General features: G+C 40.4%; 1 protein-coding gene across 50 annotated transcripts in view; it reads right to left on the minus strand.

Moving 5' to 3' along the window:
- LOC148647083 (NACHT, LRR and PYD domains-containing protein 3-like) overlaps positions 1-13,658 on the minus strand; it is a 1,669,284-nt gene that overhangs the window by 778,549 nt on the left and 877,077 nt on the right. For 44 of the 50 annotated variants that reach the window (XM_088609309.1, XM_088609304.1, XM_088609298.1 and 41 more), the window contains one exon: positions 4,518-4,691. The exons of the other annotated variants lie outside the window; for them this stretch is intronic. In XM_088609309.1, the coding sequence (XP_088465435.1) occupies positions 4,518-4,691 (174 nt within the window). The remainder of the gene's footprint in view (positions 1-4,517; positions 4,692-13,658) is intronic. 50 annotated transcript variants of the gene reach the window in all.

Consider the following 13,658-nt stretch of genomic DNA (forward strand, 5'->3'; position numbering starts at 1 on the left):
CGGAACCCCTCCAATTCAATGAGCACAATACATGTTTATTTATCCTGGTTGAACTACAATGTAACTTGCATTTCACCTGAACATGTTTACATTAACATTATATTCACATACTGTACTGTACTAAAACAACAAAAAATCCATATTAAAACTGTTTACATAAATTCACACAGGATTACAGAAGGGACAGACAGACTCTGCTGGATCTAAAACAGACACAAACTACTTGACAACAATGGTAGTGCACAAGACTCCCCACTGTGAGTTGTCAGCTTTGGACAATGCGGGGTGTTTGGGAGTGTGGGGTCCACCGGCTAACTATCTGATATCTCCGAAGAAGACAAAGTGCCTGTTTTGAATTAATACATGGGTGAAATATTGGTTTAAATATTTTAGGAATGATTGATAAAGGTCTGTCGAGATAAGAACAAAAATTCAAGTTAGAGAGAGAAAAGTTGTGCGCCTCTGCCTATTAAGCTTTCGACGCGGTTCTATGACGAACAATTTAATCAGCCACTTGAACTTTTAATGCAGTGCTCTCGATTAGAGATGTCAATGGTTCAGATGGAAAAAAAAATTACACACAGCTGAAAGTTAGAGGGCTGTAATTGATGGTATCTATGCCCCCTAGTGGTGACCAGCGGTAGAGCATTAATTGTTCTCCGCTGTGTCAAAGAGAGAAATCTGTACAGGCTTTCCCAGGAAGGCAGTATCCCCACACATGTTTCCAGGGAGTGTCAGGGAGAGACGGCAGCTGAGAAAGGTGCACAGCCTGTACAGAGCTTTCCCCTCAGCTGTGGCCAGAGATCATTCCTCTAAAGTATGAGACTATTTCAGTTCCCAGCAGGCCAGGGAAAACAGGGAGCATATCAGGAAGATGACCCTATATTAACAGCATTCCCCGAGATGTAGTGCTCACAGAATTTGACATGAATATCTGCCTGTACACTGCAGGGAATACAGTCCCAAAGTAGCTCACATCCAGTCCACACAGCGCCAGCAGCCTGGGTCCATGTCTAGCAGGTGTTGTAACTGGGGGACAATGGCTCAGACCAGTCTGCTAGTGAAGAATAAGAAGTAGCTCAGTTCTGTCTCCATTCGAGTATTGTGGCTATTGGGTTGTTTAAGAGGGGAGACACAGGGGGACATAGTGGTTAACATGGCTGTATCGCAGTGCCAAGACCCTGGTTCAGCTCCGGACCTGGGGAGATATTTGTGTGAAGTTTGTATGTTCTCTCTGTGTTCTCATTTGTTTCCTCTGTCGAACCCCTGATGGACTGACAACCAGTACAGGCTCCTGTGTTGGGCCCATTGCTTGCTAGCATAGGCTCTGGCTCACTCATGACCCTGAGTTAGAAACAGTGGAGTCCAGGACAGACTGGGTGTCTCCTGCTCTCTACACACACAGAGAGCACCACTCCTCTAGCAGACTGAGGAGGAAAGGAGGCAGTGGGGACAGGTCAACCCCACAGGTGATAAGTAGAAAGAGGACCAGAGCGAGTTTGAGGTCTCCTGCGCTCAATTCTGCAGGACACAAGGCCAGGCCATGAGCAGTTGATGACAACAGTTGAGAGTCCTCTAGGGTTTCTCACAGTGCCTGACATCCCAGCCATGACCATGATGTCATCAGTGTACTCAGAGTCCCGGATAGTAGGATCAGGACAGCCAGGGATGTAAAGCTCCTTGCTGACCCAGTGCAGGCTTCTATTATAGACTGTATACTTCTACTACATAATCACTTTTTGAATTCTAGAGGTTTTATAAAATATTTGAGAGGACAGCATTCCAGGTGGAAAATGACTATTTGGCTGGTAGTCTTATCACGCTAAACTAAACTGTATCCTTAAAGACAAATAATGAAAACTGAAATGAATACATTCTGGGTCCAGATAAGGCATTTGACAGGGTACTACAGCCTTTTGTATTTGAAACTTGTAGGATTTTCATAATGGTTTTATTGTTTGGCTACATGCAATGTAAAAGCAACCAAATGCACAGGAACAGGTTGATGGTATTCTGTCAGACACCTTTAATTCATACAGGGAACAAAACGAGGAGATTCTTTTCAACACTGATTTATTCTCTCAGAGTGTACATCTACAGAACGATACAGAGGGAGGTGATATAGCAGGAGAACACACAATCAGGCTCTTTATAAAGATGGTGTTAGTATATACAGCAGAAAGGAACAAGTAATAGGTTTATTCCATGCTGAAAAAAAGAAGAAAGAGAACACAACGTTTCGGCCGTGGAGCCTTCTTCAGGTGTCAACCTGAAGAAGGCTCCACGGCCGAAACATTGTGTTCTCTTTCTTCTTTTTTTCAGCATGGAATAAACCTATTACTTGTTCCTTTGCAGCCTACGCATGCTGACGCAGCTACCCACCTGAACCTATACAGCAGAAATTCAACATCTTTTCCTGTTCTCACAGATGTAATCACAGACTACAGCAACTTTTCAGAATAGGGATTAATTCTGAAGCAATGTTATTGGGGAATCTATATCCCTGGAGGTCAAAATTAAATTTAATTTACGATAGGATTGGGATAAGATAAGATGTTGAGCAACTGCAATACCCAGAAACCGAGAGAACACATTAAAATATAATTAAGAGGTGCTAGAAAATCAGCTCAAGCAAGACTTCAATAGATGGAAACTGCTGCCTGTCTCATTCTTGAGAAGGATGAAGACAGCAAGAATTAAGGTACTTCCAGGATTTCTGTCTTGTTCTAGACCTTCTTTATGCCTCTCAATGACCATTACTAAAACGTCTATTTTATGTGGTTTAAAGTCAGGGTCCCATGCTATTGTGACCGTCGCAGTTCCACAAAGGTTAGTGTCCCCCGCCGCTCTACCCCACCGGTTCATCCCGCAACACCTGGGGCACGAACACGGGTCTCCAGCATAACACAACAGTGAACCATCCACATGAGCTAAAGGAGACTTCTCTCAGCCCAGGTGGCTGAGGTCCTTGTTACGCACAGGGAGGGCGATGACGTCACCGTGTCCAAACTAGCTCTGCTACACTATTTCTATAAACCCCTCAAAATTACTATTTCTTTCTTGATTTTGTTCACAATACAAATTCTTGAGATTACTGTATTTAAATTGCAGAATTTATTTTCATAATGCTTTGCTTTGTTCTGCTGGAAGCAATCAGGGTAGGCAGGAGAAAGTAAAACTAGAGACACGATCGATAAGGCAGGGGTTGAGCTGAGAGGAACTGATTAAAGCACCAGGGAGAGTCTGAAGGAGAGTCGTTTAACATGCAGAGTTCAAAGCACAGGAATCAGTCCAAGATGTGGTCAAACAGGTAAGGTCAAGCACAGAGAAAGAGGAGAAAACACTGGGAAATTCAAAACTGGGAAGAAGTAATTGAGACTCTAAAATGAGAGGCTAACACATTAATAAATTTTGCAAACCTAATTTACTACCACAGCTACATTCAATTCAATTCAATTCAATTAAACTTTATTGTCATTAAACCTACACAGGTGCATAGTATAATGAAAAGTGTTTCTCATTAGTCACCCAGGTGCAGTATATAAATAGGACAGAAGATAAGACAATAGACAGTTACACAATAGCAATAACAGTAACATGTAATTACATAACATAAATAACATGTAATCAAGTAATCAAAACTTTGCAAAATTCCACAAACAGAGAAAATATAACAGGACAAAAACAGTGCAAGGTAATTCTTGGAACAGTGCAAAAATAGTATGGTTAAAAATAGTATGGTTAATTAATAAATATTAAATATTATTATGCCTGTTACAGTTTTACTGGGCTATCGAGGGGACAGTACAATTTCGGCTTACATGTGTGTGTGGTGGTGTATATTGTATACATCCTTTCAAATTTATGAACAATATCAGAAATCAAAGGAGGAATACATAAGTTAAGAGTAAGATGCAAATGAGAAGGCGGTTGCCACTTCCACAGTAATTGAATAATCTAAAACCATACAAATCTGTATAAATCCACCAATTCACATTCACAGAGAGAAAATGAGTAGAAAGGTCATATTCAATATTGGAAGAAACACCGATTGCAAGCTAAATATGATCAATTTGGAGGCACAAACTGTTGGAAGAATGTCCAGGAACACCTGGAATATCATAAACATATTTGGCATGAGAATAAAATGGGGAAAGATACTGTACTTAAAGAAATATAAAAAAGCTACTTTAGAACTGTCAGGACTGTAGCCATGAAATAAATCACTAGAAACTGGTTAAAGCTGGACAGACCTTGTGTTCAAATGAAGAAGGACTCTATTAATTAAATCCCATGGAGAATATTACCCACAGAATTATCAACAACATATACATACTGTATGTGTAAATAATTTGGGCAAATGGGAAAGACTGCATGTCAAGATATTAACAAAGAAGTGAAGAACTTTTTTTGTTTTGTACTTCCTAGGTGTTGATGCATGTGAAAAGCGAATGTTGTGTGTCTCAGAATATCTACATAAAACAATAAAAACAAAGAAATCACCAGTGTTCACTTACTTCAGTGTTGTTAATTTACAGTTGGGTTCCCTCAGAGCTGCAGACAGCAGTTTCACTCCTGAATCCCCCAGGTTATTGTCACTCAGATCCAGCTCTCTCAGACTGGAGTGTTGAGACTGAAGAGCAGAGGCCAGATCTTCACAACATCTCTCTGTTAGTCCACATTCCCATATCCTGCAGACAAAAAAGACAGGAGCACAGATGAACATCTGCACAGCTCATCCACATCTTACTTTCCAAGTCTTCACTCCAACATCAGCAGGAATATACAACATCATGTCATTATCCATCTCAGAGTGTCCATGGATGAGGATGATGAAGATAACTGCTGCTTCAAATTAGGTTCCAGAAGGAAGACAAAAGATGAGAAGAAACTGCCAGGAAGGGCAACTTTCACTTTTAACTATAATAAACATTGCTTCACATTTATTATTATATTTTATTATTATGTCATCCTCTTATAGTTATTTTAATCAGTTACAGTGTCGTTGTTGTTGTTTTTCTTCAAATGGTTTATTAATCCCAAATGTAAATGTCTAACACTGGAGTAAGTGAACTGGAGACTTTTTATTTTTATTTGTAGATATATTGAGAAAAACAGCATTCCCTTTTGAAGAAAATAAACAATTTGAATTAAAAAAAAAAAACGACCTGGGTTTTAACTATAACTATGTATAAATATGCATGTTATATGAGTTGGAGCAGTGGCACTGTGCTAAGGATCTGCACCTGTAGCTGGAAGGTTACTGGTTCATATCCCATGGCTGGCAGAAGAATCCTACTCTGTTGGGCCCGAGCAAGGCCCCAATTGCTCCAGGGGTGGTATACAATGGCTGACCCTGCACTCTGACCCCCAGCTTCTCTCTGTGTCCGTGTCTCATGTAGAGTAAACTGGGGTATGTGAAAAGTTTAATTCCTAATGCAAGAAATTGTGTATGGCTTATAAAGTGATCTTATGTTTATAACAGAAGTAACAATAATATGAAGCAATAAACAGCATACACACACATCACCTAAAGACTCTCAGCACAGAAGAAATAGATAGACCCTTTAGGATCCAAAACAAACACAAATTAATGGACAACAGTGATGGTGTGCACGTTTCCCCTTTCCAACTTTAGAGAGTGATCTGTACAGGCTTCCCAGGACAGGCTGTGCATTAGCAGACAGCTGAGATCAGTGCATAGTCTGACAGAGTTTTCCCCTCAGTTGAAGCTAAAGACTGTTCCCTTAAGGTATGAGACTATTACAGGTCCCAGCAGGCTAGGGAAGAGAGACACATCAGGGGGATGATCCTACACTTCAGAGAGGAAGTGCAGACAGAATCTGACATGAATATCTGCCTGTATACTGCAGTGAATACCGTCTCAGTGTAGCTCACATCTAGTCCACACAGTGCCAGCAGCCCAGGTCCACGTCCAGCAGGTGGTGTAGCTGGGTGACATTGGTTCAGTGCAGCCTGCTGGTGAAAAATGAGTAATGGCCCAGTTCTGTCTCCATTCTCCATTGTGGATATCAGTGTATTTTCACAACTAATCTCCAGCAGTGATCACTGGATTTAAAAGGTATGGTTAGACTACAAATTTTATTCATGAACTTTATTTCTTTGACCTGCTCTCTCAATCTGTGGCTGCATCCACTTTGTCTGAGCCAGAAAACTGAACTTTAGTACAAGACAGCAAGTCAAGAGCGAGTCCATATGAACTAGAATTCTGCCTAAGACTTTGTCGGCCACAGGGGAAATCTTTTAGCTTGGGATCCATCTGGAAATTTCACTAGAATTCAGATAACATTAATACAGTTGGGCTTCACTGTCAAAAGAGTCTGGATGATCATCCAGACAAAACCTGACTGGAGCTATGTATTTGAACCATACTAGAGAGAGCTTGCTATTCTGTGTTTTTAAGGAACTCGCATTTCCTGGCTAAAAGAAACTTCAATTAGAGACGTCTCCAATTCATAATATCTATTTTGTGGCACCTGGGTTTTTCACAGTGCTCTCATATATCAGTGTAATCCGAGTCCAGGATAGTAGGATCAGGGCAGCCAGGGATGTACAGCCATTTACTGGCTGCAGCCGATGAAGAAGAGAATGAGGTTGTATTTATTTAGAAGGCAGGTAATCTCTTATTTTGCCACTGTAGGAATTATTTAAGAGTTGAATACACAGTAGAAGTCAGGAGTACTTTCTGGGTGATTAGAATGTTAGGCCTCTGGAACACCTTGTTTGAGCACACACCCTTATAATAATAATTAATAATTGCTTACACTTATATAGTGCTTTTCTGGACACTCCATTCAAAGCACTTTAGATTACAGGTAATGAGGATCCCCTCCACTACAACCAATGTGCAGTCCCACCTGGATGATAGTGCGCCATAACGCTCACCACACATCAGCTATCGGTGGGGAGAAGAGCAGAGGAATGAAGCCAATTCACAGATGGGGATTATTAGGAAGCCATGATTGGTAAGGGCCAAAGGAAATTTGGCCAGGACACCGGTGTTACACAGCTACTCTTTTCAAGAAACGCCCTGGGATTTTTAATGACTACAAAGAGTCAGGACCTCAGTATTATGTCTTATCCGAAAGACAGCGCCTGTTTACAGTATAGTCTCCCCGTCACTATACTGGGGGCATTAGGACCCACATGGACCACAGGGTGAGCACCTCCTTGTTGGCCCCACTAACACCTCTTCTAGCAGCAACCTAAGTTTTTCACAGAAGGTCTCCCATCCAGGTACAGACCAGGCTCATACCTGCTGAGCTCCAGTGGGTTGCCAGTTGTGAGTTGCAGAGTGATATGGCTACTGGCCTTAAACATAGTACTGTAATTTGTGTGTTCTATTGTCTGTGGTATAGTATACAGTACAGTATGTCTGGTATAATTGTGCCTCTAATTATACCAACTACTCAGATATATTCTGGAAAAATCACAAATTGGGTTTTTTTAATATTTACTTATTCACTAAACAGCTCAGTCAATTCCTGATTTTCACAAGTTTTGTTAACCCCGCATTCACTACAGTGCATAGTGGAGCGAAACAGACCTGCTGTGATCAATTCGCCAACAGTTTGATAAGTTTGATTGCCTATTTGATAGTTGGAGTATTTGAGCGAAAACAGTGAAACAAAGAGACCGAAAATGCACCGTTACCACAAGGAATGGGAGCATTTTTTCGCATTCAAATCTGTAATGCTAGCGTCTACGCGAAAAGCAACATTTCAAAACTGCACACAAAACGTATGATGTGGACTTTCCCGCTAAAAGTGAGTTACAGAAAAGTGGAAAAATTAAAATCTCAACTAGCAGCAGTCGCTTTTCACAAGACCTAATACAATCATCGCATCGTTATCTGTGTGCCACATCCTGGCTCATCACAAAAAGTCGTTCAGGGATCGAGAAGTAATAAAAAAGCGTTTGTTGAGACTGCTGGCTTGCTGTTTGGAGATTTCGAAAACAAACATTTTTGGCGAGAAGTGTTCAGACAGCTGTTGCCTGAAATCAAAGAGTTTCTCAAGTCGTATAAACATGGTGAATATGCCCAGTTAGAGGATAGCCAGTGGCTTTTGGATTTAGCATTCCTCACAGACTTGACTGAACTGCTGAATGACCAGAATGTCGAGTTGCAGGGACAAAATAAAACATGATCAGCAGTGTCAACACATTCAAGCTGTTGTAAGCTTCTCAGTGCCAAAGCTCACATTAAGGTAGGATATTCTTTTTTCTTAAATAGGGAAGATTACTTGTTCACTGTAGCATGAGTCACTTGTTTTTATTTGCTGTCATTTTAGTGATGGGTATCGTTATTATGCTGATGTGCCCACAGTCTGTTTTCCCTATATCAGAGCTTCAAATTCACACTGGTAGATCGCACTGGACTGGCAAATGAAAAAGTAGATCCTGCATTAAAAAGGTTGGGCACCCCTGAACTAGAGGATCACATACTGTACATGAAAAGGTCAATGATGGGGATTTAGAGAAGATAGTTCTTGTATAACCAACTTGTTTGCTATTTGAACAGGCAAAAGCAGTAATGAACACACAAAGGATACAGCATGATACTGTGTATTTGCACTTTCAACATTTTTTAATAAAGTTAATCTTTTTTGTGAAATTCTCAAATCACAGGCAGAGAAGCATGAATTAAGAATTATTTAAAAAATAGAAAAAAAGAGCAGAGATAACATGAAGCAAACAGAGGTTATGTAATTATTGGAGTACCACAGGGATCTACACTAAAACTCTCAGGTCCCGAGTCTCCAACTCACTGACTCCACTGTCTTCTCTATCTGATCTCCTCCGAGATCATAATGTAGGTCCCTCACTGAGCCAAGTCCTTCTGTCGCAGATTCCTGGACTCAACAAGCTTCACCTCTCACACACCGTCTGGCTTGTCCCTTTCAGGGAGATGACACCCTCTGCTCCTAATCACCATCTCTCTTCATCACATCCCACTGCTGAGACTCAACATGCTTTCTGTCATAAAAACATACACAACCTCCTTGATGCCTAACTCTCATGCCCCAGATTGTGTATTCACAGCTGATGGTACACCTCAAACCCGAGCCCAGCAGCCACTGTCTTTTGATCAGAGCTTTGCAGCCAGACAGACCTAACTCTCTCACCTGATACCCCTTATCATCGGGGGGAGGGTCCCTCTGTGGCACCTCAGATGCTGGCAAATACACACTGACTCCAAACTCACTAAACACTCACACAGTGGGCTCCTGGACATCCCTGATCACTAACACCAAAATAGGCGGCTGTCCCTTTAAGTAATTCAATCTTCCAACTCTGTAGGCTCTCCACCACAATCCCCTCCAGGATTTTCACTCTTCCTGGTCCCTTCTGTGATTTCCTTATTCTCCTTCGAGACTAAAGCTCTCCTTTCTCTCCCCTCATTGGGGTTCTTTCACTGTTCTATTCACAGTCTCCTCCCAGACTGTTGTTCTCCCATCTCTTCTCCTTATTGGTTTGTAGCTGCAGCCGTTAGTCTGTCTTCCCTGTCACAGATCTGTTCTTTCCTATCACCTGTGGTTACCGAGGCAACACGTCTGTTGACAACTCTCTATTGACAACTCCGACTCCCTGTCAGACACACCCCGTTTATTTGTGAAAAACACCAGATGATTTTATTAACATCCATCTTTTACATCTTCTACACACTGTGGGAAAGTAATAAACAATGTAAACATAATGCTAGGATATATAGTCAAAAGTGTAATTATTCTGCGTCAAGGACGTCCACAGGACAGTGTTGGAAAGTTAAATTTTACGTCACCATAAACAACATATTCTGCAATTGGTATACAAAGTATTACACATGCAAGTGATCTCCCATATCCTCTAATTCCAGCAGCTGAATACTGTATGTCTTCACAGTAGTGAGAGCAGTATTTAGAAAAAGAACATATTAATGAGTCAGTGCTGTCCACGGGAATGGGAAACGACATGATGCTACTGGTCACTTTCATCAAGTTTTAGCAACCAAATTAAAACATAGCGCAACAAACCCTATATCATAAGGAACAAGTCAATCTCTACCTTCAGGAGTGTGTTTTACATCCTAATCAGACAACATATAAGATAATTTTCCTGATGGTGCAGGAATAATGAACAGATACTTGAGTCCTTATTATAGTGGACATATTGTAACAAAAGCAATGACTTGTCCAAATGTCAAAACCCTGCATCCTTCCTATGAAACAGTAATGAATTTTCCAAAAGCTCATCCCATGACTGAGACATCTGTCCTTTTTGCTGTGTCTCCAGTTTTTCCTGGTTTGACAAAAACTGTGACAGATTGGCTGTGTGTTGCTGGTGAAACTCGCTGTAACTCAGTGAAATCTGACCATTAAGATTTTGCAGAGGTTGAAAACTGATAAAGATTATATTGTACATACTTGTCTGTAGTCTAATCCTGTGACTAGCTATTTTCTCACTTCAATGGAGGTACCAAGATCATCTCTCCATTGAGAAAGAAAAAATATTTCATGACACTTTATCACTTCCATTGCTTGGAAGAACAAAGACAGTGGCACGGAAGGATCAGAAAGAACAGAAAAAGAGAAGATTCTTGAAGTTTTGGAGGAGATTTACAAGAGTGACTGATCAGCTCTCCAGGCTCTCTCTCACGGTCTACATAGGAATACAATTTTAGCAAGTATTATCATCAGTGATGTATAGAAATGTGTTTAGACTTCCATATTACATTTCCATTTGAGAAATCTCAAAAAGCTAAGTCTTTTCCTTAGTTTTTCAAAGACTGAGGTGTCCTTCTGTATACCAGTCAGTCTGATTGAGATCAAATAAACTGTGATGTTATCAGTGTGTTACGAGTCTGGCAGCCCGATCTACAGGAGATAGCTAATACACAGTGTCAACAGTGGCACTGGCACTAGCTCACTGATAATCATAATGGACATTTTCATAATTTTGTTTCAATTTATTTTTTTATTTTGAAAGACTAAGAATATCCCTTATCTGTATAATTATGTTGTGGCAAATTAGTGTTCTGGCGCACTATGGCTGTCGTTGCATCATCCAGGTGGATGCTGCACATTGGTGATGGTGGAGGGGATCCCCATTACCTGTAAAGCGCTTTGAGTGGAGTGTCCAGAAAAGTGCTATTTAAGTGTAAGCAATTAATTTATTAAAATTAATTAATTAATCTGTATAAGTGAATTTAATCTAAGTTCATGTGAAGGGGAAAACAATCACAGGTCTCATTTGCTTCAACGTGAGAAGTCTGCAGGAGGGTTAGCGAATTTCAAACTATAAAAAAGTGTGGATACAGAAAAGGCACTTAAAAGAGTATTACAGCCTTTTTTGTATTTGAAACTTATAGGGAATTGGGTTTTCATTATGGCTTTATTGATTGGCCACATATAATGTAAAAAAAAAAGAAGCACAAGTGTAGGATAATCATATTCCATCAGAGAGCTTTAATTCATAGAGGGGAACAAGGCTAGGAGATGCTTGTCACTGATACACTGATTTATTCTCTCAGAGTATAAGACAACAGAAGGAGATGATATAGCAGGAGAACACACAATCAGGCTCTTTATAAAGATGATGTTATTATATACAGCAGAAATTCAACATCTTTTCCTGTTCTCATAGATGTAGTCACAGACTACAGCAACTTCTCAGAATAGGAATTAAACAAAGAAAATTCTGAAGCAATGTTATTGGGGAATCTATATCCGTGGAGATAAAAAATACATTCAATTTACGGTAGGATTGGTATAAGAGTAAATGTTATTGCAGATTAAATTGCAGTAACCAGAAACCTAGAAAACATTAAAATGTAACTAAAAGGTGGTAGAAAATAAGCTGAAGCAAGAATTCAATAGATGGAAATTGATGCCTCTCTGGCTCTCGGGAAGGACTGAGACAACAAGGTTGAATGTACTTCCAGGATTTCTGTCTTGTTCCCAACCTTCCTTATGCCTCTCAATGACCACTGCTAAAACATCTATTTCATGTGGTTTAAAATCAGGGACCAATGCTATTTCTCTCAAACTCTTGAAAAGACTATTCCTTTCTACAGTATTTTTTTTTTCATAATACTCTTTTTCTTGTGATTATTGTATTTAAATTGTAGAAATTATTTATTTTCACAATGCTTCGAATTAAATTAAATATAAAACAAGGTTTCAAGCGAGATGAATACTTCTTGAATACCCCATTTTGAAGCTGTCAGTTGAAGCTTTAAGCTGAGCTGCACAGAAATAGGACTGTATTAATAATAATAATAGGTTACACTTAAATAGCACTTTTCTGGACACTCCACTCAAAGCACTTTACAGGTAATGGGGACTCCCCTCCTCCACCACCAATGTGCAGCCCCACCTGGATGATGCGACAGCAGCCATAGTGCACCAGAACGCTCACCACACACAAGCTATGAGTGGGGAGAAGAGCAGTGTAATGAAGCCAATTCATAGATGGGGGTTATTACGAAACCATGATTGGTAAGGGCCAACGGGAAATTTGGCCAGGACACCAGGGTTACACCCCTACTCTTTTTGAGAAACGCTCTGAGATTTTTAATGACCACAGAGAGTCAGGTTTTACATCTCATCTGAAGGACGGTGCCTGTTTTTCAGTATAGTGTCTCCGTCACTATACTGGGGCATCAGGAACCACACAGACTGCAAGGTGAGCGCCCCCTGCTGGCCCCACTAACACCCCTTCCAGCAGCAACCTTAGTTTTTCCCATGAGGAATCCAATCCAGGTATTGACCAGGCTCACGTCTGCTGAGCTTCGGTGGGTTGCCATTTGTGAGTTGCAGAGTGATATGGCTGCTGATGATTTGGGAGAGATTTGGGAGAGTTTGAGTGGTGTAGGTTTTACCTGAGATTTTCTTCCCTGCCAAATAAACTTAGAGAAATTTGACTTTATCTGACATTATAGGGATACATTTATACTATCACTTAATTGACAAAGAAGACAGTGTGGCATTTGAACACCATCAATATCACTTTTATTAATCAGTTACCCAATTCAAGGTCGCAGGTACCCAGAGCCTGTCCCAATAAGCACTGAACACAAGGCAGGACTGAACCCTGGACAGGATGCCAGTCTATCAAAGGGCACACACTCATACCAGTGCCAGCTTTCCCAGAAGTCTACTAACATACCTGCACGTTTGTAGACTGTAGGAGAAAACTGGATTACCAGACAAATTTGGGGAGAACATACAAACTTCATACAGATAGCACCATACAGATAGGGGAGGAAGGAGAAAGTGAAACTAGAGACACTATCGAAAAGGCAGGGGTTGAGCTGAGAGGAACTGATTAAAGCACCAGGGAGAGTCTGAAGGAGAGTCGTTTAACATGCAGGGTTAAAATTCAAAGCTGAGAAAAAGTAATTGAGAATCTAAAGAGATTAACACATTGATCACAGAAATAAATCACAGAATGAATGCAAGAGTTAATAGTACCATTCAAATGAGAAAAAGGACGTTGGCACTTCCATAGCAATTGAAGAATTTAAAACCATTAAAATCTTTATAAATCCAGCAATTCACATTAATGGATAGAGTACAAGTAAAAAGTTCATATTCAATATTAGAAGAAAAACAACTTGCAATCCAAATATGATAAATTTAGGAGCACAAACTGTTGGA

Source organism: Lepisosteus platostomus, chromosome 16 (assembly GCF_059453375.1).
Source record: "Lepisosteus platostomus isolate fLepPlt1 chromosome 16, fLepPlt1.hap1, whole genome shotgun sequence".
In the NCBI taxonomy this organism is placed as follows: Eukaryota; Metazoa; Chordata; class Actinopteri; order Semionotiformes; family Lepisosteidae; genus Lepisosteus; species Lepisosteus platostomus.